The sequence below is a fragment of the Rhinichthys klamathensis genome, unplaced genomic scaffold (assembly GCF_029890125.1).
Source record: "Rhinichthys klamathensis goyatoka isolate OS25496 unplaced genomic scaffold, OSU_Roscu_1.1 h1tg000230l_1, whole genome shotgun sequence".
In the NCBI taxonomy this organism is placed as follows: domain Eukaryota; kingdom Metazoa; phylum Chordata; class Actinopteri; order Cypriniformes; family Leuciscidae; genus Rhinichthys; species Rhinichthys klamathensis.
In genome coordinates this window covers 398761-423913 of record NW_026606754.1, presented here as the reverse complement: position 1 = coordinate 423913, position 25153 = coordinate 398761, and the positions used below count along the sequence as shown (strand labels likewise).

Genomic DNA, 25153 nt, shown 5'->3' with positions numbered 1-25153 from the left:
CCAGTCTACTGAGTTTGTTAATGGGACTCCCGGCGTTTATAAGTGTTTGGAACTGTTTTATGTTCATAGACACACGCGAGAATTCCTCACATTGGACGGGAACTATTTTTTTTTTTGCAATTTTATGTTGTTCTAAATTGGATTACATCCGTAATGATACGAAGTAAAACGTAAGTGGTGTTTTATGTGTGTTTCTGTCTTTCTGCTGCACAGTACACCAGACTGACCTCTTTGAATTGATTCCAAGTCTTGAGTTTATTCTATTTAATTTCATTATCCGAACAGTATTTCTCATCGTAGCCGTTTCATTTGCCATTTTAATTTGCAGCGCGATTTATTTTAAAGCAGGCTGACACTAATTGAAATTTTTTATCTACATGTTTGAGAAATGATGTTTCTGTTTTGCTCATATATGCTGGTGTTTGAAGAATATTATTTCCAGGCTTTTATTACATGAGAAGGAGTTCAAGCAATGTTCGTACGACGAAGACGTTGCAAACTGCAGAAACAACTTTCCAAGCCTTTCATAAAGTGACTCAAAAGGCTTTAATCTTCTGTGAATGGCTGTAGATATGCAGCATTATGTTGACTTGCCGTTTTGATATTAGCTTTTTTTCCTCCAAAATGTTGTAATGCGTTGATAGAGCGTGCTCTATTCTCTGGCCAGGAAAATAGGTGTTTTTTACAGTTGTATTCCATTTCTATTTCGGTTTCTACATAATCGAGTTATACCGATTGATGAGTCATTAGTGGGGCTTTTGGAGGTGATCGATGATGATGATAACTGTCACTTGTGTAAGTTCTTAAAGGTATAGTTCACCCAAAAATAAAATGTCCTCATTAATAATTACTCGCCCTCATATCCTTCCAAAGCCCTCGCGTCGCTTCATTAAATTGAGGTTAAACCACTGGAGTCACATGGATTACTTTAATGACGTCTTTACTGGGGTTTGAAAGTGGTAGTTGCGTGGACTGTCAATGGAGGGACAGAGCTCTCAGATTTCATTAAAAATATCTTAAGTCCTGTTCTGAAGATGAACGGAAGTCTTACTGGTTTGGGACGACATGAGGATGAGTAAATAATGACATAATTTTCATTTTGGGTGAACTAACCCTCTAAATATACATCTACCGATCAGTGGCGTAGGCAGAAATTGTATTTTGGGTGGGCCAGTGAAAATGTGACTGGGCCTATATTTTTGTCTAGAAAAAAATGACTTCAATAATAATAATTATTGAAAAATGACTTCAATAATAATTAACATTAATAGACAAACTGAAAAAACAGTTACACCTTTATATTCGGCAAATCATCATGTTCAACCAACAGAGCTCAATAAAGGCTGGACAAACCAGTATAGACACAATAACCTGTCTATTTTATTCTATTCAGCAGTGCAAATACAGTTCACCCGAAAATAAATTAAAGTAAGCTAAAATAATAATATCACAGTTAGATCGGCGGATAAACCCGCGTCAGGCTGACGGGGAGAGAGGGAGCAAGAAGCGGCCGGCGCCAGCACCTGACTAGCCTTCTCCTGGGGAAATGAGTCGGAAGAACTGGGCTGGGTGGACTCGGAAGATGAAGGCAGTGGCGTGTCTTCTTCCTCAACTCTTGCTTTTTTTCAAATAGCACATTAAAGAAAGTTGTTTAGCCATTATTGTGGCGCCGACGCCACTGAGAGTTTTCCTATCGGAACCCCCAGCAACCATAGCAACCAATAACGTTCCGGAGAGAGGCTTTCTACAACTTGCTTCACCAGTTAAATTTTATTCGAAAAACAAATTAAACACACACAGCAGTCAACAATTAATCAGGTAAATATTAATATATTTTCATAAATACATTTGAATAATAAAAATAAACAAAAAAAATATTTTTATCAAACTTTCCTGGGCGGGCCAGTGAGTAATGTGGGCGGGCCAGTGCCGCCCTGGCCCAATACTGGCTACGCCCCTGCTACCGATTGCCTTGTCAGTTGATACCTGACTTAAAAAAAATTACATACATTTAATCATTTAGCAGACGCTTTTATCCACAAAACGACTTAAAAATTAGGAGAGCAATAGAAGCAGTTAAACTAACAATAGGACAACAATATGTAAGTGGTGTGACCCTTCCCAGTTTTGCCTAATGCAGTATATTTTTTTTAAATAGATAGAGTAGCAATGAACAGAAAAGAAAGTGTAAGTATTAATGGATCAAGTGTTGCCGAAAAAGATGCATCTTCAGCCGTTTCTTGAAAATGTCAGCCGCTCGGGTACATATCCAGCATAAATGAACTACTTGAATACAATTTAAAGCATCCCAGGATTTACCAAATGACCATGAAGTTGGTTGAGGGAATGAACAGTGTCTCATTTTCTAACAGCTTGGGTCATGCTTTAGGAATTTACATTCTATCATCATTTTGATTACTATTATTGTGGAAAATGGTGCAGATATAGTATTCGTAAGTACGTGGATTACAGCATTCTCATGTTTTTGACAGCACCACCGCTTGTTTGCCCTGCCAGGAATCCTGAATCTGTGTCAGCCTCACTTTTTCTCTTTCTGTTATTGTCCTGTGGCCTCATTGGCATTAATGAACTGGACTGCAGGAAGGAACCGCACGTAGGGTGTGTGTAGATACACATGTGGCAGGAGTTTCTCGGAAAACACAAAGTGCTTGAGCGCTCTCACGTGCTGGGATCTCAACACCTCGGGCCCTTTTAAAAGAGTCACCTCAGGTTAAACACGTCCCTGCAGCAGCACAAGTCCTGCGGGGAAGCACACACTCATTACAGACGCCCTCGTGTTAATTGGGGGACAAGAGCTGCCAGGTGCCCGACCCCGTAGGCTCACTCGGGTCATGGCTGTAAACAACCTCATTGTGCGTTGATGACCGGAGCTTGTGTGTTTAAAGCACGCGAGGACGAACGGCATGATGTCATCTTAGTTTGATGATAGCACTGGTTCTCGAAGCCTTTGTAATAAAATCTACACTGCCCGGCCAACATAAAAGTGGCTGTTTTGATTTAGAGGGGACGTATCATGAAAATCGGACTTTTTCTGTGTTTGAGTGCTATAATCGGGTCGCCTGTGCATCTACCGACACAGAAAACGTGAAAAGTGAAACCCAGTAACTTTGTTTTGGCGAGCCTTTCTCTGCAAGCATGTCAAAAATATAAGCCGATCAGAGTTCGCTCCCCTTCTGACGTATGAAGAGGATCTTATTATAATATTACCATCATTAATCTGCACGTTTACACACACCAGCCGACATTTGGTTTTCGCAAGCGACAACAGTGACCAGTTCTAACGCAATGATAAAAGTTTGAGTAAAGCATGCTAACTGTTCTGTGGTTGAGCACAGACGAACACTGAACACACCAGAACATGTCACATCGTAAAGTTAAACATGTTAAACATGATGGTACATGCAAGACGATGAGATGAATCAACGTAACTTCACAACAACTACATAAATGATGTATCCACTAACATTCAGAAACATCTATAAGTGAAACTCTTCCCGAGTCTCTCCGTAAGCCTGCACTCGCTACTGTTATTTCTGAGATTTTGCATGAGTATCTGAAGCTTGTGTAAAGGCTCCGCCCTCTTCTGAATGGAGGCGGAGCAACAGCTGCTCATTTGCATTTAAAGGGACATACACAAAAACGGCATGTTTTTGCTCACCCTCACAATGTGGCAAATTTGACAAGCTATAATAAAAGATCTGTCTGGTATTTTGAGCTGAAATTTCACAGACACATTCTGGGGACACCATAGATTTATGTTACATCTTTAATAATAATATGTCACCTTTAAATAGGCAAATGCTTAAGAGTCTATGATTGGTGATTATTATGTGTCTATATGTTTGGCAACAGTTCTTCTAACCCTAATTGATGGAGTGTGTAGCTTTTCATTTCATAAACAGCCATGTAGGAAGACTCATCATGGCCATATTCCAGGATGACAAAGTCAAGATTCATCAGACTCAGACTGTGAAATAATTGTTGGGAGGAGCATCATTTTCACACATGAATCCAGAGCTTAAATTCACTGAGAGTCTTTGGGATGTTCTGGAGGAGACTTTACAGAGAGCCGGACTCTTGCACTGACAATACAAGATCTTGACCAAAAACTGATGCACATTGATGCACAGTTTTTGGTCCTGGAATATGGCCATGATGAGTCTTCCTACATGGTTGTTTAAGAATTAAAAAGCTACACACTCCATCAATTAGAGTTAAAAGAACTGTTGCCAAACATATAACATGATAATAATCACTGCAATATTGATCCAGACATAAGCCGCGTTTCCATTATTCTTCAAATTTCGCAAATTGAAATTGCGAATTGAAAATAGGCCCAATGGGACTGGTACACTACATTTAGAAAGAATTAGGTGTACTCTAAAAAAACAAGATTTTGTTATTTGAAAAAATGTGGTCACATTTTATTTATTTTCTGCAAGCTAGTGAAGATTAATGATTACTATGCCTTCATCACCTGCTTTTACCATTGGACAGCACCTTTGGGTTGAGTTTTTGGGTGGGGCTGGATTATATTTTGTATTGTTTTGTATTATTTTGTTTGTATATATAAAAAAAGGTAGTTACAAATGATCTTCTGCTGAAGTACCAAATAAAAACATTTGAACACGAAAATAGGCCCAATGGAAACAATTTCACAAAAACTCCTATATATCGCAAAAAAGTTTTTATGTATATTTTACGTATACAAAATATTGTACAAGTTTTGCGCAAATCTGTAATGGAAATGCAGCTCTAGACTCTTGCATTTGCCTATTTAAATCCAAACAGCGACTTTCTTTTTGCCTGGCTAGTGTATATGCTGTATGTTTTATTTGTAGAATCCTTAAATGCATCACATAAAAAATCTGAAGCAGCACAACTGTTTTCAACATTGATAATAATCAGAAATGTTTCTTGAGCATCAGATCATCATATTAGAGTGATTTCTGAAGGATCTGACTGGAGTAATGATGCTGAAAATTCAGCTCTAGATTTTTTTTCCTCTAATATATTTAGTTTTGATATTTTTAGGGATAAGCCGTGCTTTAGCTGTTAGAGAGTTTGCGGTGTAATAGTTGTAGTCTCAGTCTGTCGCTCTTCTGTCCCGCTGCAGATACACCCGAGCGAGCGGATGCCATCTTTCTCCTGCTGTGCTATATCGATTCTCTGAAGATTAAAGTCTTTAACGTTTCACGGCACATACTTTGATGACACCCAGGAGCCGGAAGTGAGACTCATGGCCACCGTCCCGATCCCCCCTCCTCCTCCTCCTCCTCCTCTTCCTCCTCCTCCTCTGACCCGCACAGACTCTGGCCGCAAGCACCGGCTTCGCAATCTCAACTGGGAGCGGATCCCTAAGGAGCGTGTGGAGGGGCGAGCGAGTGTGTGGAGCGGCTCGCAGGACGAGGACACTGACCTCTCCATCGACCTCAGCTCTCTGGACGAGCTCTTCGGGCAGAAAGAGGGCGTGAAGCCGGACCGGGCCGCTGGCTTTCGGCGCAGTTTGCTGAGGAGCAGGTCTCCACTAGAGATGAGTGTGGACAAAGTAAGAGCACGCGGTTTCATTATCTGCCATGCATGCTTCTTGCAAAACTAGATATATAAACTCACTTAATAATGTTGGGTTAAAAATAACCCAAAGGGTAACCCAGCTATGGGGTGGTATAGCTCCTTCCCAACTGTGGGTTATTTTTAACCCAATGCATTGGGTTAAAAGTAACCCAACAGTTAAGTTAACTTTATGACATGTTAATAAATAAAATACACTGTTTTTAAAATACAGATTGTTTATTTGTATAAAACAATATGTCTCAACACTCCAAAAATGCTGGGTTGTTGTAAACCAATTTTGGGTCAAATATGGACAAACACAAACGTTGGGTTAAAAATGTAACACAAACGTTGGGTTAAAAATGTAACTTAAAAATTTAACCCAACGGCTGGATTTGTCCATATTTGACCCAAATTTGGGTTGAAACAACCCAGCATTTTTTAGAGTGAACAAATATATTTTTAAATTAGAAACTAAATATTGGGGAGTGTAGAATTTAATGCAAATATACATAATTGTGTAAAAAAAAATTAAATACAGTTGTGTACATACAACATGCGTAACCCAACAGCCAGGTTATTACTAGAAATTACACAAGGATTTTAGAAATGACCCAACATTTTTGGAAAATAACCCAACATAGTGACCCAATATGTGTAACCCAACGGTTGGGTTAAAAGAACAACCCAGCATTTTTTACTGCGTGGGGTCATGACCAGGGTTTGACTTATGTGTGTGTATTTCATCAGTGGTGTGTAACGCAGTCACTCTTACTAGCTACTTTAGCTGGTTGAATTTTATATAGACCTCATTTTTCAATCGTAGTCTTTTAAAAAGGCATCTGAAATAATACTGAGTTCAATGTAGTGTTGTCAAAAATATTGCTTTTTCGATACATATCGATACTGAAATATCTGAAACGCTAATTTCCCGCAGAATAGATACACAATACCAGCGTCTCTCTCTCTCTCTCTCTCTCTCTCTCTCTCTCTCTCTCTCTCTCTCTCTCTCTCTCTCTCTCTCTCTCTCTCTCTCTCTCTCTCTCTCTCGAGTGACACACAAACCCGCCTCTCTTCACTCACTCCATTCATTTGCTCCAGATGAATATTGTTGCTGTTACAGGGCTTGAATTTCACCGTGGGATTGTGTGTTTTGCACATAATTTTACTCATTCCTGCAGATTTTGTGCTCAAACACAAAGTTCACACACAAAAAGCCGCCTCAGTAATAAATTGAGCTCTTCTTCGCTGCTTATTGCCCTTAAAGTCCCACTCCGATCATATTTTGAGCTATTTTTAAACATTCCCAGTGGTCTTTAAATTATGATTATGCCATTTTTAGCCAAAATCACAAAACCTGTGCCGTTTTCTGGGACTTCGCTTCAGCAGAGCGGCAGTAGCTCATTAGCAATTCGCCTCTGCGTTGTGGGCGGAGCCGTTGGCACGGAGACGCCCCTCCCCCTGCCCGTTGCTGAGAGCTCTGTCTCTCCCGCTAGCTTACACCCCCAATACCGGTGGGGCAACAGTATTATATACACGTTAATTATTATTATACGAAGTTAATCAAAGTTATCACCGATCACCGATCATTATTTCACTCCAAGACGTCGCGTGTGGAGACGCCCAGTGGAGTTACTACGTCACAACTCCAGTCTATTTTAGCGGCATTTTAGCGTCTGCTACTGATTCACAGCCATTTGAATGTAGAAATACTCAGAAATACAACTTTGAGCTTATTTTTCTCAAGATATGTCCTCTAACAACAGAAAAATGCCACAAGAACATGTTAACACCTAGAAAAACATTATTTTCATCGGAGTGGGTCTTTAAACGGTCAAAAACACACTAAATAATGTCAAAATGCCGGTCTTGACGAGTATTTACGTAAACACAGTTGTTTCTGTTTAAAGTGAGCGTAAACAGTTGAGAAAGAAAACACACGTGTAACAGTATAACGGGTCCGTGCGTCAGCTCTTAAAGTGACAGAAGCCTAATATTCCTGATGCTAAATTAAGAGATTATACTAAAAATATCTATATGGGAGTTTTCCCCATGTTATCGATGTCAAAATTATGGCCAGTGTAAATGCTGAGTGGCTCGTAACTTTAGAAAACCACTGGCCACAGCGACTGATGAGCAAACAAGTGAATGACAAGCCCTGGCCATGACCGTCAGGTGACATCTAGAGACCGTTTTTAAAGGATGTTCTTGTGTTCAGCTGGACCAAGCACAACAAAGTTTTATAAAAGTAACTTTAACTTTTAAAGCCTTAAATGCATGGCTGTTTCACCTATCATTATTACATATTCGGGTCTTCAGATCTATATCGTCTCCTCATATTTTAATAACCATTACAAAAGAACAAAAAGCATGCCATATTTTTGTTTCCCCAATACATTCAGCTTCGGGCTCATATTCACAATCTCAACCATATTCCCCAAACTATCGTAACCAATATTTGACCGCACACAGTACTTGCTGAGTTTTTCTGATGATACTTGTGTATCCTTTTGTGTTATGCCTGCGGTAATTATGAGTGAAACTTCACGTCATCATTGTGAATCAGAAATTCCCACCTTTAGGAATAAACGTAAATTGCACTTTTTAAAGTCATTAAAAGATTCAATTGATGCACTGAACATTTTTTTTTTGGCGCTATTGTCGCTAGCAACCCTATACACTTAAAAAAATAAATTAAAACAGACATTCTTTGATCATTTTTTTTCTTGTTTGTTTATAATGAATAAACAAACAAGGAGTACTAAGAAAGGTTGATGTTTAACTTAAAAAATGAATGAGTGCGAGGGTAGTGAACGACGTCAAGGGTCATGAAATACCTGTGGTGTGTGTTTAAATATTAACTTCACTTATCTGACAGAAATGCAATGTTTGTGACTGAAAAACTGGGAGATTCAATGGCCAGAGACTCCCATATGCATGTTTTCACAGAATGACATGTGCAGACTTAATTTATTGTTGAAGGCATTGGACTTCACTGTTCCCTTTCGATGGGTTAGTCAGTGTCTGTGAGCTGATCGGCTGTGTGTGTCTGTGAGCTGATCGCCTGTGTGTGTCTGTGTTTGCAGGTTACGCTGCTCGACTCAAAACGCAGCATGAATGTTGGGATATTTCTGCGGCAGCTGAAAATGTAAGTTTTGGTTTAATTTGATATATTAGCCAGGCCAATCAAAAGGATAAATAAGTTAAAGAACTCTTCATTTCATTTCTACAATTTATTTTGTGCTCATATTAGGGGTGTAACGAGACCCTCATGTCACGATTCGATGCGTATCACAAGACTGAACTCACGATACTATATTATTGCGATAATCCAAGATATATGGTAAAAGATTAACAAAAAATGTGCTGTTGATTAAAAAGCTAAATTTGGTGTTACATTGTGTGTGTGAATGAATAGTCTCGGTGCTGAAACCCAAAGCACAGGACAATAGAGACAGCAGAATAACAATATTCATGATTCTGAAGATGAAAACACTGAATTATTGTAGATGAATATGCTTGATCTCTGTCACTGACTAGATATATTTATAATAATATCGGCCACTTTTACTGGTAACATCAGACATCTGGCATTATCAGCACACACACATATTCCCCCAGTGCATTATATTCAACATTATATACAGTAGTTTAATAGTACTGACACTAAAACTCTGAAAAAGTGATTTTTTTCTCACATAATACACAATACAGTCACTATCCACGATACATATTGATGCATTATATTGTTACACCCTCATATGCATTGGTATTATATTGGCCGCCCTGCTCTCTAGATATTTGTATTGGCCGTTTTTGTCACAGCGCCATTTGTTAGGAATAGGAAATGAAGGTGTCCTGAGGAAGCGTCTCAACACTTTAGACGGGCAGTGTCTCCAGGCTGTGTTTATTTTGAGTCGTTGATTGCCCTCAGACGGAGGATAGATGTGTGAATGAAAGTGGCAAGTGCTCAGGAGATGCCGTCCAATCAGAACAGCTGGTTTAGATGGTCAGTGGAGGAGGTCAAAGGTCACACCTGCTGAGCCGTGATGAGGAATGAAACCTGATCTCTCCTGCACCTTCTCAAAATATGCTCTGAGATTAAATATATCTGTTTCAATTCAGGTGTTTCCAAAGAAATGTGATCCATTTAAGTGATGCAGAGTGAAATCAGTTCATAAATCATTATTCATCCCTTTCAATGCCGTTGTTTAATGAATAAGGTTGGCGTTTTCATGTCAGCACTTGCTCTCTGAGTAAATATATGGGAGTTCCCATTTGAGTTTGCAAACCTCTTCCATGGGACTGATATCTGTCAGAACATGTGGGGGAATTACGGAGAAGTGCTCACGCAGACAAACACATTTCCCTGTGTGTGTGTGTGTGTGTAACCTCACATAAGTGCACACTTTTGAAGTGTATGAGTATGAATTATGCTCCGCTGTGGCCAAAGCCGGTCTTTGTTCTGTAATACCTTTTCATTATTTCATTTTGAACGCCACGAAGAAACCACGAGAGCCTTCAATACTCTCTGACATTAACAATTACATGTCATAAAAATACAAAACATAAACTAGTTGGGTCTTGTAAACCTTTTTTTTTTGAGACGAGCAAAAGAACCAGCTGTGGGTTTGACACACACACATCCACATGTCCAAGTGAATATGACCTCGTTCAGGTCAAGAGGACCAGGCGCTGCACTGGCCAAATGTTAAAATGCATTGATTTAAGCAGGCTTCTCAAGTTTCATCAAAAGCTTGGAGTGAGATCACATGGGGTTAGGGGAGGAGCCCTAACGGAGCCCCGCCCCCCCCAATTTTACCCATTGTCCATAATTAACCAGCACAAATTGAAATGATAACAATTGGTAAATCTGATAAATGACAGAGCTATTCATCACATCAAATATACTCTTTAATGTTATATTTCAAAATATATTTCAAAATTACAAAAATATAACAAATTGCTCCAAACAGTTTGGAAAAACAAATCTTTTTGCATTTTGAATGTGTCTAGTCGAAATGGTATAATGATTTATTGTGTGGTGGGAACAAATGGACATATTAGACTAGAGTATTAAGGTGTGTGTGTGTGTGTTTGTGTGTACAACACTCCAGCTTATGAAATGTGTTTTGTGTTGTCTGCTTTAATACATGTAGCCTTAATGTAACTAGAAAGACTATTAATACATTATAATAAAATACACGGTGTGGCGGGTGAGTGTGTGAACTGGCTGAATTGCGTGTGTCTCACGGCCGGAACCCTGATTTAAAGGGATACTCCACTTTTGTTGGAAATAGGCTCATTTTACGACTCCCCCAGAGTTAAACTGTTGAGTTTTACCGTTTTTGAATCCATTCAGCCGATCTCCGGTTCTGGCGGTACCACTTTTAGCATAGCTTAGCATACATCATTGAAGTGGACAAGACCATTAGCATTTCTAAAAAAAAAATGACCAAAGAGTTTCGATATTTTTCCTATTTAAAACTTGATTTTTCCTATTTAAAACTTGATATGACACAGCGCCTGAAAATAGTTCCGTTGTGTTGACGGAAGGTGGCCTATTTTCAGGCGCTGTTTCATATCATTACGCCTGCTGCACTCATGGTACGGCAGTAAAGTGTCTTGATTATTACGCAGGAATGAGAGTATAGTTCCTAGCCATATCAGCCTAGAAAATCGCAACTTTACATTTTCCGTCGGTCTTAGTGCACGATGTAACTACAGAAGAGTCAAGTTTTAAATAGGAAAAATATCGAAACTCTTTGGTCATTTTTTTTTTTAGAAATGCTAATGGTCTTGTCCACTCCAATGATGTATGCTAAGCTATGCTAAAAGTGGTACCGCCAGAACCGGAGATCGGCTGAATGGATTCAAAAACGGTAAAACTCAACAGTTTAACTCTGGGGGAGTTGTAAAATGAGCCTATTTCCAAAAAAAGTGGAGTATCCCTTTAAATCAGGGTCAAATCAGAGATAAAATCCAGAACCCTTGACCTTTAGTCCAATACAACTAAAACCATAATCGGACGGTAATTGTTTCTTATGTGGATGTCTGTAAAAATAAATTTGCATGGCATCTCAGTGCTAACGCGCTGCTCATGTCATATGCTTGGAATAATATGAATAAATTCCTATTAAATTTAATAACAGGAAAATAAGGTTCTATTTATTATTTATTTAATGCTCATTTTTAAAAATGGGAACGACACGCGTATGTTATATTTGAAATGTTTCTTCTTGTATTTTATCTCAAAAGGATGTCATTTTAAAAAATGGAAATACGCGAGTTAATACAGCCTCTTATTAACATGAGGTTAAAACGAAGCTTCATGGTTTGTATTTTTAATGTTTACATGCCTTTTTCTTCTTGTAAACTCAGAGATGTGGATTCGGACGGCAATAAACTCACAGCCTAACCCCTGAAAATGATGAAAATACCATACGACCCCATAAGAAACCATTACCGCCCGAATAGGGCTTTAGACTACTACATGTACCACAGATTGACAGAGGGAATGCTTGAAAGTGATGTGGCAGTGCTCTCCTCTTTTCCCAGCGCTGTGGAGGAGATCGTGGAGGACGTGAGGCGAGGAGCCGGAGAGCGTTACGGAGCGGAGAAACTGGCGGAGCTCTGCAAACTTCTGCCTGATAATGAAGAGGTATCGGCTCTCTCACACTGAGAATTACACGTGATGCTGCTGTCACAACTCTTTCTGTTGGACTGAGTGCTGAATATTAGGCCACTGCGCTTCCTTTTGTCCAGGAGGCCCGGTTGAAGAAGTTCAGCGGTGACCGTAGTTTACTGGCAGAGCCGGATCTCTTCATTCTCTTACTGGTGGAGTTACCCAGGTAAGAGTTCAGGACTGAATGATCCAGCATTCACTAGTGTTGTCAAAAGTATAGACTTCGGTACCATACCATTTAAAAAATGTGATTCTAGCGCTGTTTTGAGCGCTGTTTTTCACGCTCAACATGCATGTCTGTGATTGGCCATTGTGTTCATGCACTCAACATATACAGACTGATCTCATGAAATGGCGTATGTATGACACGCCAATTCGTATTTCCATTTTTGGCGTCCTATCAACACGCATGATCGCTTTTCAGCGTGTTTATCAACGCCTTTGACTTAACGTTATATTACTGTATTATGTATATATAAATACATGACCTACCCCAACCCCGTCCCTAAACCTACCCGTCACTGGGGTTAATACCCTTTATGAGTGTTCTCCTACCATCCAAGGAAAAGAAATATCGCTCCACAGATGTAGATATAGATTTTGCTTCGTTTCGCTCGGACATTTAACGGCGTACACATACACGCGGAATCACTCGGACATTTAATGGCGTCGACATACACGCAAAAGATTTCGGCGTGGACATACATGCGGATAGCTCAAAATGCGTATAGATAACACGCCACTTGACTTGAAAGTGGCGTGTATGTTTACGCAAAGTCATGATGTCATGTTGACATATAAGTCTCTGATTGGCCGTTGTATTCACGCACTCCACATATACGTCTGTGATTGGCCATTGTGTTCACGCACTCAACATATACGTCTGTGATTGGCCGTTGTGTTCACGCACTCAACATATACGTCTGTGATTGGCCATTGTGTTCACGCACTCAACATATACGTCTGTGATTGGCCGTTGTATTTACGCACTCAACATATACATCTGTGATTGGCCATTGTGTTCACGCACTCAACATATACGTCTGTGATTGGCCATTGTGTTCACGCACTCAACATATACGTCTGTGATTGGCCATTGTGTTCACGCACTCAACATATACGTCTCTGATTGGCCATTGTGTTCATGCACTCAACATATACGTCTGTGATTGGCCATTGTGTTCACGCACTCAACATATACGTCTGTGATTGGCCATTGTGTTCACGCACTCAACATATACGTCTGTGATTGGCCATTGTGTTCACGCACTCAACATATACGTCTGTGATTGGCCATTGTGTTCACGCACTCAACATATACGTCTGTGATTGGCCATTGTGTTCACGCACTCAACATATACGTCTGTGATTGGCCGTTGTGTTCACGCACTCAACATATACGTCTCTGATTGGCCGTTGTATTCACGCACTCAACATATACGTCTGTGATTGGCCATTGTGTTCACGCACTCAACATATACGTCTGTGATTGGCCATTGTGTTCACGCACTCAACATATACGTCTGTGATTGGCCGTTGTGTTCACGCACTCAACATATACGTCTGTGATTGGCCATTGTGTTCACGCACTCAACATATACGTCTGTGATTGGCCGTTGTATTCACGCACTCAACATATACGTCTGTGATTGGCCGTTGTGTTCACGTACTTAACATAAACGTCTGTGATTGGCCATTGTGTTCACGCACTCAACATATACGTCTGTGATTGGCCATTGTGTTCACGCACTTAACATATACGTCTGTAATTGGCCGTTGTATTCACGCACTCAACATATACGTCTGTGATTGGCCATTGTGTTCACGCACTTAACATATACGTCTGTGATTGGCCATTGTGTTCACGCACTCAACATATACGTCTGTGATTGGCCGTTGTATTCACGCACTTAACATATACGTCTGTGATTGGCCATTGTGTTCACGCACTTAACATATACGTCTGTAATTGGCCGTTGTATTCACGCACTCAACATATACGTCTCTGATTGGCCATTGTGTTCACGCACTCAACATATACGTCTGTGATTGGCCATTGTGTTCACGCACTCAACATATACGTCTGTGATTGGTCATTGTGTTCACGCACTCAACATATACGTCTGTGATTGGCCATTGTGTTCACGCACTCAACATATACGTCTCTGATTGGCCATTGTGTTCACGCACTCAACATATACGTCTGTGATTGGCCATTGTGTTCACGCACTCAACATATACGTCTCTGATTGGCCATTGTGTTCACGCACTCAACATATACGTCTCTGATTGGCCATTGTGTTCACGCACTCAACATATACGTCTGTGATTGGCCATTGTGTTCACGCACTCAACATATACGTCTCTGATTGGCCATTGTTTTCACGCACTCAACATATACGTCTCTGATTGGCCATTGTGTTCACGCACTCAACATATACGTCTGTGATTGGCCATTGTGTTCACGCACTCAACATATACGTCTCTGATTGGCCATTGTGTTCACGCACTCAACATATACGTCTGTGATTGGCCGTTGTATTCACGCACTCAACATATACGTCTGTGATTGGCCATTGTGTTCACGCACTCAACATATACGTCTGTGATTGGCCATTGTGTTCATGCACTCAACATATACGTCTGTGATTGGCCGTTGTATTCACGCACTCAACATATACGTCTCTGATTGGCCATTGTGTTCACGCACTCAACATATATGTCTGTGATTGGCCATTGTGTTCACGCACTCAACATATACGTCTGTGATTGGCCATTGTGTTCACGCACTCAACATATACGTCTCTGATTGGCCATTGTTTTCACGCACTCAACATATACGTCTCTGATTGGCCGTTGTATTCACGCCCTCAACATATACGTCTCTGATTGGCCATTGTGTTCACGCACTCAACATATACGTCTCTGATTGGCCATTGTTTTCACGCACTCAACATATACGTCTCTGATTGGCCGTTGTATTCACGCACTCAACATATACGTCTCTGATTGGCCGTTGTATTCACACGCTCAACATATATGTCTCTGATTGGCTAAATTATCAACGCTTCAAAAACATGTTGTCTTCATCGAGCGGTTACACAGATACACACGGGAGCGTTTGAAAGTAGGAGTCTATCAGCGGATCGGTCTATCAGTGGAGACATTAGGATCGCTGACAGATGTGAAAACAATGGCCAATCAGAGGCCTCACAATGCTAGTGGGCAATGCTGGTATGGTCACATTTTTTAAATTTTAGTACCAACTTGGTACCGAAGTCGGACTCTGTACTTTTGACAACACTAGTTTAAACACATCGTGTGTCTTTCACTGAGCGCTGATTAATCCTCATCATCATCACCAGCTTCCGCATGCGCCTGGACGTCCTGATCCTCCAGCAGGAGTTTGACCCCGCGGTGACCTCTCTCTGTGTGGCAGCCGGATGTCTGCGGGAGGCGGCTCGAGGTAAACACTCACACAACTGCCTCTCTCTGGGCTGGTTTGGAGCGGTTGCAGCTCTGAACGCTTCACAGTACCAGAGACCTCGTGCTTGAGTTCTGCTGCGATGCTTAACCCTTGTGCATCCTTATGGACATGTTCGTCTTTTCAGTGTTTTTATTTATTTATCATTTTGCCTGTGTTAATGCCAACTGCATGAATTTTGGCACAGGTGTGTATTTGTATTGGAATTTTACTATTTCACCCCCATTTCCTTTAAAAAATCTATTTTGCACTAGTAACACACAATACTTCCTCTCAGCAGCTTTTGGACAAAAATGTCCGCATTGAAACCCATTAAAACTGGAATTTTTAATCCCAGGGCCGTTTAACTCTAAAATGACGCACTCTTTGTTAATAGGCTTTCATTCTGTTGGCAAGGCTTCAAAATTAGAAAATTTACTATTTTTTTACCAGATGTCGACATTTTCTCAGGTTTGGCCTATAAAGCAAATACTCACTTTATTCCGGTGTTCTGCTTCTGCATATTATACAGCCAATTGGATAAATTATGCAGCTGTAATTGTGTGTGTGTGTGTTAGTATGGATGTCAGAGTGTGGTTATGTGTGTAATAAATTGGCAGTTGTTGTGAGATATCAATCTCAAATTTGGAACACAACTCGTTTAGATTTCTAGCAGTTTTAGAGTTCAACATGTTTCATAAAATATACATTTTATATAAAATAATGTTCATTAATCATTTTCACGTAAACCTATATAACTTTTTTTTGGTTTTACTTTTTAATTTATTTTTTACTTGTCAATAATCTGCCAAGGGTCTTCTTTAAAATGAGACCACACTTAAGTCTGGCCCTAAGCTTCACGTTTTCATGACAGTTTTTGACACGGAAATGTTTGTCCACTATGGGCCTATGTGTGAGTGAGTGGCTTTGATTGACAGATCATGTCTGTACATCAGTGCTTGATGCTCCTGTGTTTGTGCAGAGCTGCTGAGCTGCCCCGAGCTTCACTATATCCTGCGACTGGTGCTCAAGGCGGGGAACTACATGAACGCTGTGAGTCTTTGATCCACACGCTGTTTTTGATAAGCCATGTCCTCGTATGAAGTCATTCTGAGGTCTCTTGTGCTCTCAGGGTGGTTACGCTGGAAATGCTGCTGGATTCAGGATTTCCTCTCTGCTCAAACTGGCCGACACCAAAGCCAACAAACCAGGCATGAACCTCCTCCATTTTGTTGCCATGGTGAGTGTCGTCGTGATGATGTCACACGAGCCTGCCTTTCATTATGCCTCTTCACATGAAAGCAAACCACACGATGATGTCATAATGATAGAATGGAATGCGTTGGATAAAGTTCTAAACGAGGTTCGGCACGAGTGACGTCCTCTTCTTCTTTACTACAGGAGGCCGTGAAGAAGGATAAAGACTTGCTGATGTTTCCCAGCCGCTTGAGTCACGTGGGTCCAGCTTCAAGGTCAGGAGACAAACACCTTCTGAGAGCTGTTACGCTCTCTGAGATCAGTCGAGAACAGGGGTATTCAATTAAAGTTCAGAAAGGTCCGGCCTCTGTATTTCCTTCCCAGCGTAGGTTTTGAAACAGTTATTCACATCCATCGAGGCAGCCCGTAGTATACTTTGTGGGGGAAAAAATGCGATTGGTCAAATTTTCATCAAAGATGAGAACCCTGGGCCCAAAGAGCCACAATAAAAAATTACCAAAAAAGTATAAAAAGTTATAAAAAGTTTATATCAGATGTTTTAATAGGCTATTTTTATTTTAAATGTATTCACCTTTGTGTATGGCACACAGAAGGCCTCGGGACTGAGCAAACCTACAGGAGGTGCGGGTAAACCTCTTAAGAAAAGTATGAACCATTTTTATATTTTGTTTAAAGCAATAAACTACTTAAAAACAAACAATGTACATAATCTAATCACCAAAACTCTCATCATGGACAAAACAAAGTTAACTAGTAATTTCAAACTTCTCTTGCCAGCTCTAAATCATTTTCCCAATTATAACCTTTTTTATTAGGAAATGCTCTTCATATGCTGATTAATAATGCTAAATGTATGAAAAAACATCTAAAATCGCCACACATTAACTTGTCTCAAACCTGGTTTAGCTAAACGGTCAGAGTCATCTGTATGACAGATACAATTAATTGTGTTTGCTGCATTATAATTTTCTGCAGTGTTTTAGTTTTTGTGTTTCTGCTTCTGTTCTTAAGAGTGCTTCTGCAGCTCTTAATGCGGCGCTTTATGTTTTTAGAGAGAGAGAGAGAGAGAGAGAGAGAGAGAGAGAGAGAGAGAGAGAGAGAGAGTGGAAAGGGCTTGAATGAAGCACTTTTAGCTCTAGATAAAAATATTATAGATATAGCTCTGAAAGATCATTACCATAAACAACCCAGTGTGAGCCGTTGTTTTGACGCACTGCTCACTTTAATCTGTAGAAACGGTAAAATGGCGCAATTATGTCCCGTGGTCAGGCATTTAAATAACACTGGTCTAGAAGAATATCAGTGGATGAGTGTCATGAAGCCTGTCTGGGTCATATTTCACCCCAAAATCAAAAAGTACATTTTACATTTAAGTAAGAAAATATCATCCTTCCCTCGCGTCCTGTAACAAATCTTTCCCTCGCGGGTCAAAATTACCCAAAGCCCTAAAATTATACTTACGTTTTTTTTTTTTTGTCCAGAAAGCTTATTTTATTTCATTTTGATAATATATATTTTTTAATGCAATTTTTTTTGGAGATTTTTTGTTGTTGTTGTTTTTTATTTTATCTACCTTTAAATGACTAGATTTAATCAATAAATAATCAACAAATAGTAATTTAAGCACATTCATCACATTCTTTTAACTTAAATTCAAAATAACTTAATAATAAACAATTTCATGCATAGCCCTTTCAATTCAGCCTAAAATATCTTACATTTGGGTGTCTTTGCCGACCTCTTGTGGAAATAAAATAATATATCATGATATTTCATAACTCTTGCCACTAGATGGCCTTATAGCTCTATATGCTGCAAACGAGCTGTTCCTCTGGGTCCTAAAGTCAGTTAGTTTCAGTATGCATTCAGATCAAGCGTGCCGCACAAGCCCTCAAAAGTGAAGCCAAAACGTCTCGATCGTCCCCCGGTGACCGGTCCTAGTATAGCTCATAAGCCCCGCCTCCCCGTGTTATTCAACAGGACGTGAGACCAACTAAATAATTAAATTACACTTCACATATCTTTTTTCTAAAGATAGTTTCTGTCATTTACTGTAGTTTCTATCACGTTGATGTAATTTCAAGTGTTTGTTTTTAAAATAAGTTCGTTTTTAGTTAGTTATTTGATGCTATAAAAACGGTGCTGTGACATCATGATTGACAGCTGTGATTGACAGGTTCTCTGTGTGAAGTAGTCACTGAAGCACCAACGGACTTTTTTTCATAATGTTGACTATGTGGTTAGTAGTTGTATTTACCTTATTTTAACGAGGTACTGCAAACAGCAGACATCATTGGAGAGGAATGGAGCAGACAAGGCCACTTAAGAAAAGTGCAGGGCGTGTGCTTGCGATTGATTCAACGAGCGCGAGGGCGGGGCCTTGATTTCGCGGCTTTACTTCCTGCTCACGACTGCGCATGACTGGTCCCGAAAACGCTACTGCGCAGACTCAAGTTCCAATATGTCAGCGCCATATCGGGACTCTGGCGGCTTCAGTTCTCTCCAATGGAAAAGAGCGAAGGGGCGTCGTCCATCTTTTTTTACAGTCTATGATTCAGATACACATGTAGACATTATAAAATAATTTTTTGGTAAAGTTTTAGCATTTTTAGTTTTGAATTTTGAGCATTTTTAGTTTTTTCTATGTGTACTGAAGCATTCCTCGCATCCCATTCATTCCTAAGGAAGTCAAATTGACCCGCGAGCGAAGGATTTGTTCCTTTTTACAATTTCAACCTCAAATCCATTAAAAAAAACATTGTGTGTATTCATGGTTCAAGTGCGACAAATGTCATTGGACCCCTCTGAAAAAAAATAATTCCAAAGAAATTTCCAGGGCAAAGTGAGCCGAGGGAAGGATGAAGGGTTAAAATAGGCTTTGTTTGTTGTGACATCATTTTCATCAGCTGTACACAAAAGTAAGTTGTGCACGTATTCCTCAGTGGATAATATTAGAGAGTGAATGATCAGGTATTTTTGTGTTCAGGTTGTCAGAAGAGTCTGTGCTGGAGGATCTTTCTCGACTGCAAAGCCGAGTCTCAGCGCTCAGAGTCCGAGCTCAGGCCGACGCTGAAATCCAGATGCAGACCAGAGCCTTTCTAGAGGTGTGTGTGTGTGTCCAGGTCATGTTCACAGATGCTGATGCTCCTGTTCAGGTGTAAATCCCTCACTTCTTCCTTCAGGTAGCGGAGGTGAGGCTGGCCGAAGCTCAGGAGGAGCTGGAAAGCTTAGAGGGGAGCAGCAAGGCTTTAGTGGAGTTCTTCTGTGAAGATGACAAGACCTTCAGACTGGAGGAGGCCTGTCTGATCTTCCACGGCTTCTGCCATCGCTTCCAGAGAGCCGTGCAGGTGAGCCGGACTGTCTCTTTAAATAGAAGCTACTCAAATGAAGTTTAAAGTCCCCCTGAAGTCAATCATTTTATCCCTAAACTCATCTTTGATCACCAAAATGGCATATTTAAACGTTTTTTCCTTGAAAAACAATTCTTCATGCCTTAAAATATCTGGAATGTAACTCGACACCCTTGCCTTATTTAGTATGCGCGGTTCTATGAATATGCAAATGAGCCCCGCCTCCACTCACTCACTCAGCTCAGAGATCCACTGGTTGACGATCACACGTTGATCTGATTGGTTACAAGGTCGTTTGTGACGTCAGAAACACCAGCGATTTCAAACCGTGTTTTTGAGACTGTCTTTGGTTCACTGCAGTTTTAAGCAGAAAATACTCAGCAATGCTGTCGACTTATGAACTTACACATGGTGTGTCTTAAAGCATATTAAAAACACCACATAGACACATAAACAACATTAAAAGCTGGATTTACACCACAGGGGGACTTTAAAGTACTTGCCTGAACCTAGAGCTGCAAAAATCTGAATCTGAAAGTGTTATTACAAACACAAACAAAGTTTAACTTGACATTTTCATGTAAATGTGATGGATAGCAACCACTTAACTGACGTTTAATTGGTTAGATTGTTTGGTAATATTATTGATAATATAAATATTTGCTACTAACCAACAGGAAAACTATGGAAGCTTGTTTCCGCCACTGAATAAAAAATAAAATATGCAATTCTGACTTTTTCTCTCGCATTTGTGATATAAAAAGTCAATTGCGATACGTAAACTCGCAATTGTGAGAATAAAATAATTGTGAGATAAAAAGTCGCAATTACCATTTTTATTTTTAATTCTGCGGTGAAAACAAGCTTGAATAGAAAACAGCAACTTCATTTGATCTGTAAATGCCAATCATATTGCAAGATTTTTCTTCCAATCAGAAGAACCATCACCTCAACCATGCAGTTGTTCAAATGTTTAATGTGTAGTATTTTAAAATGTATTAAAAAGCTAGTTATAGATAATGGCAATAAAAGGCATGTTAATAGGCAAAATAAACATTAAAAGGCCAAAATAAAGTCATGCATTTAACTTGATCAAATTTAATACATTTTATTAATATCCATCAACAGTATGTGGTTATATACACTATATTTACTTGTATAAATAAAGTATATATAAAGCGCTATATAAATGTAACAAATTATTATTAATTACTTGTATGTAATAAACATTTTTTATACATGTAAAATCTTCCATGAACATTTTAAGTGACACAAATCTGTGAATCGGCTCATTGAAATCGTGTTTCAAATCTGACTTTCTCACAATTTAAAAAAGTCATAATTATGAGATAAAAAAGTCGGAATTACCATTGCAACACTATCAACCATGCAGCAACCATTAAATGTTAAGTTTGAAATATTAAATGTATTAATATTAAAGTATTATAAAACATATTAAGCTTTTAGCTGTCACCCCCCTTTTTGAGCGTTGACGTGAAAATGCACTACCCAAACTTAAACGGTTGTAATTCATGAAGCCTTTGTACTAAAGACTTACGGTTGGTCTCTTTTAAAAGAAGACTCTTGGCAGATTATTGCTGAAGTGGAATAAATTAATAGAATTAAATTATTTAAAAGTTATTGAAGTTTAAGTTTATTGTTATGAAAATATAATAAAATATATATTTTTCTTTTATTAAAAATATATAGAAATTAATATAGGTTTCAGCCTAAAAATGACAGAAAATCTAACCAAGTTGTGTTCCAAATTTGAAGTTGATATCACAAACATTGAAGTTCCCATGAGATTTTGTTTAGGCGTAATACCCAAAATAGCCACCGGGTGCATTGCATTCCATTGAATTTAATTGTATGCATTCTGCCATTACAAATTAATAAATTTCTATCCAAATATCACTTCTGTCACTAAATATGGAACCTTGAGACTCAGACCTTTCTGACAATATGTGTTTTGTCAAGATTAGAACATTTTTGATGATAAATTATGAAAGATGATGCCCAAAAGGGGAGGGGCCTAATAAAAAAATACCGTTTCTATGGTAACGCAACGTCCAATTTCAAAACGGTTTTCACAGGATGAATTCTGAGTTCGTAAGCTTTCAAATGATACCTAATTTATGATAACTACTAAAATATGTGATATAATAATAATAAAAAATTATATATATATATATAATATATATTATACTTTTTAGAGGACTTTTTACTTTACTTTTTAAAATATAATTGTATCTTTTTTTATTGACAAATACTAGATTATGTTTTATTATGAACTTTTAGCATTAAAAACCAAAGTTTCAATTATTAAAAGTGTGTGCGTCAACTTTTTGGTGACAAAGGTCAGAAACTCCTGTAATGACGTCGATTTTTTGAGGCGCACTCTTGTCATAAATTCATATATTACTGTTCATACATAATTTGTAAGAAAAAAACAGCGCTAAAATATCTATTAAGGAGTCTTAGACCTTTCCAACGATATATAGTTTGTCATGACTAGATTCATTTAATAGTAATATAGTGAAGTAAATTTAGGTTGCCCGTATACGGGCAGGTGACAGTTAAACAAGTTACAGATAATGGCAATAAAAGGCATGTTAATAAGCAAACAAATAAAGATTAAAAGGCCAAATAAAGGCATGCATTTAACTTGATTAAATTGAATACATTTTATTAATATCCATCAACAGTATGTGGTTATGTACACTATATTTACTTGCATGTATTACATTTTTATACATGTAAAATCTTCCATGCACATTAAGTGACACAAATCTGTGAGTCGGCTCATTGAAGTGAACTGAAGTGTCCACCTCTGGCTTGTGTCCTGACAGGAGAACACAGAGAGGGAGTTGCAGGAGCAGCGGCGCGTGGCTCGCGAGCGTGAGAACGTGGGAAAGCGTCGATCCCTGGCTCTGTGTACGGGCCTGGAAGAGGAGCGCGGATCCGACGACCTGGATCACGCCCTGCAGAGGAGCTTGAGTTACACGGGCAGCCGGCGAAGCCTGCGCAGACTCTCACAATACTTCCTCCGCTCCGGCGAGAGAAACACCACATCTGACATCCAACAGCAGCCGAACTCAACCCTGAGAGACTCAGCGCTCATGAGACACTCACTGCAGAAGAGTGAGGAGACTCAGGAGTTAAGCACAGATGCTACGTGTGGCCTTCAGCAGGACTCAGCAGACACTGGGAAAAGCCATTCTAGGTTGAATACGAGGACAGTCCCCAGTGATAACGCTTTTGTTGCTTTGGGAAAAACAAGTATCACGTCACATCAGCAGGGGGCAGTGAATGTCCTCCCGCTCGCAGGAATATCCCCTAACAAAGTGCTGAAAGTTGAGAAACGGGTTCAAGACGCCCCTGAAAGGCTGACGCAGACCGGCGCTGAGAAGGATCCTGAGAAGAAGGATTGTGTAAATCACAAAGAGTCTCAATCTCAAAGAGGAGCAACACTAGAGACAGACACCAAAACGGACAAGACGTGGACAAGCGCGTGTGAAGCTAATCTCGCGCGGGAGGCGTGTAGCGCAGAGCGAGAGAACGTTTACCCTCGTGTTGGAGAAACGCTGGAGTGCCACACGCTAGTGAAGGGCCTTCGCTCCTACGAGAGCCTTTCTCCAACCGTGACACGACCAGCCACCAATAATCACTGCTCAAAATGGAGGAAAGAGCGGGAAGCTGAGGAGCGAGATTGCGCTAGCTCACCCCATGCTAAGGATGATAGCCGTCTAAAAACTCCCACTCGAGGGCCGACTAAAAGACTGATGGTTCCCCGAGGAGCGCCTTCTAACTATAGCGGGATCCCAAGAGTTCACAAGACTCCCGCTGATAGTTCATCAGCTAGTCAGGTATCGCGTCCCGCATCCGTACGCACATCGCTAATGAAACGCTTCAGCGGAGGGCAAAATGAGCTCAAACGTAATAGCAGTGCGAGGCAGAAAGTGAACGCGCCGTCAGATACGGGGAAACTAAAAGGTAACGCCGTTGAAAAGTCGAAGCAGGACGAAGACAAGCCGTTTGTGAGGGGCTCGCCACTTCGCGTGTCCAAACGGCTAGCGCCCAACTCTGAATCCGCGGCTAACCACACCATACAGAGTCCCACCGCGGCTACGACTGCGAAGACCATCCGCACGGCCATCATAAGTGCAGCCAAAGCCAAGACAAACACCAGAATACCAGGCCCTAAAATCCCCAGAGCTGCCGCCCAGCCCCTGTGGAGGTGATATCGGGTTCCTTCCACTCTTGAGCCGACATTATCTGTGCATTTATGAGATGTCGTAACATGCGCGAGTAGGGTTGGGAATCGTTCGAATTTGAACGATTACTATTTCGATTCTGCTTATCGATTCTTAATTTCGAATCCAATTAGGTAAAAAAAAAAATACACTCTAAAAAATGCTGGGTTGTTTTAACCCGTGTTTGGGTCAAATATGGACAAACCCAACCATTGGGTTTAAAAATGTAATAAAAAAATGTATACCAAATGTTGGGTTTGTCCTCATTTGACCCAAACATGGGAGTAGATATCATTCACATTTAGTCTTATTGCAAAACATTTAATCATGAATATCATGAGCAAAAAATCAGAACACTTTGCCTGTGGTTTAAAAATACCATAGAAAACTAACTAATATAAATTTCAAGCATTATTAAAGACAAGACAAAAAAATAAAATTAGCAATCGCAGCAAACACACACAACTGAACAAAGATACGATTGAAATAAACAGTGTTTTAAGATTTTCAGGTGTTCAGGTGCAGAAACTGCAATCAAATGTAAAATAACACTGCACTTTATAAATAAAATATACATTACAAATATAGTTACTAAAGTTATTCAGTC

At 39.8% G+C, this 25153-nt stretch overlaps 1 protein-coding gene across 1 annotated transcript; it reads left to right on the top strand.

Annotated features, from left to right (window-relative positions):
- fhdc2 (FH2 domain containing 2) lies at nt 1-24671 on the top strand. Its single transcript, XM_056265192.1, has 12 exons — nt 1-170; nt 5138-5569; nt 8661-8722; nt 12133-12235; nt 12340-12425; nt 15625-15725; nt 16705-16775; nt 16855-16962; nt 17124-17194; nt 19927-20044; nt 20123-20287; nt 23143-24671. Exons 2-12 carry the CDS (start codon nt 5261-5263, stop codon nt 24532-24534), a joined length of 2586 nt encoding a protein of 861 aa, XP_056121167.1. The 5' UTR covers nt 1-170; nt 5138-5260; the 3' UTR covers nt 24535-24671.
- The last annotated feature ends 482 nt before the right edge of the window (nt 24672-25153 follow it).

Coding starts and splice junctions, on each gene's coding strand:
- fhdc2 (XM_056265192.1), top strand. CDS start 5,261: ATGGCCACCGTCCCGATCCCCCCTCCTCCTCCTCCTCCTCCTCTTCCT. Junction 15,726..16,704: donor TCTGCGGGAGGCGGCTCGAG/GTAAACACTCAC, acceptor GTGTTTGTGCAG/AGCTGCTGAGCTGCCCCGAG. Junction 16,963..17,123: donor TCCTCCATTTTGTTGCCATG/GTGAGTGTCGTC, acceptor TCTTTACTACAG/GAGGCCGTGAAGAAGGATAA.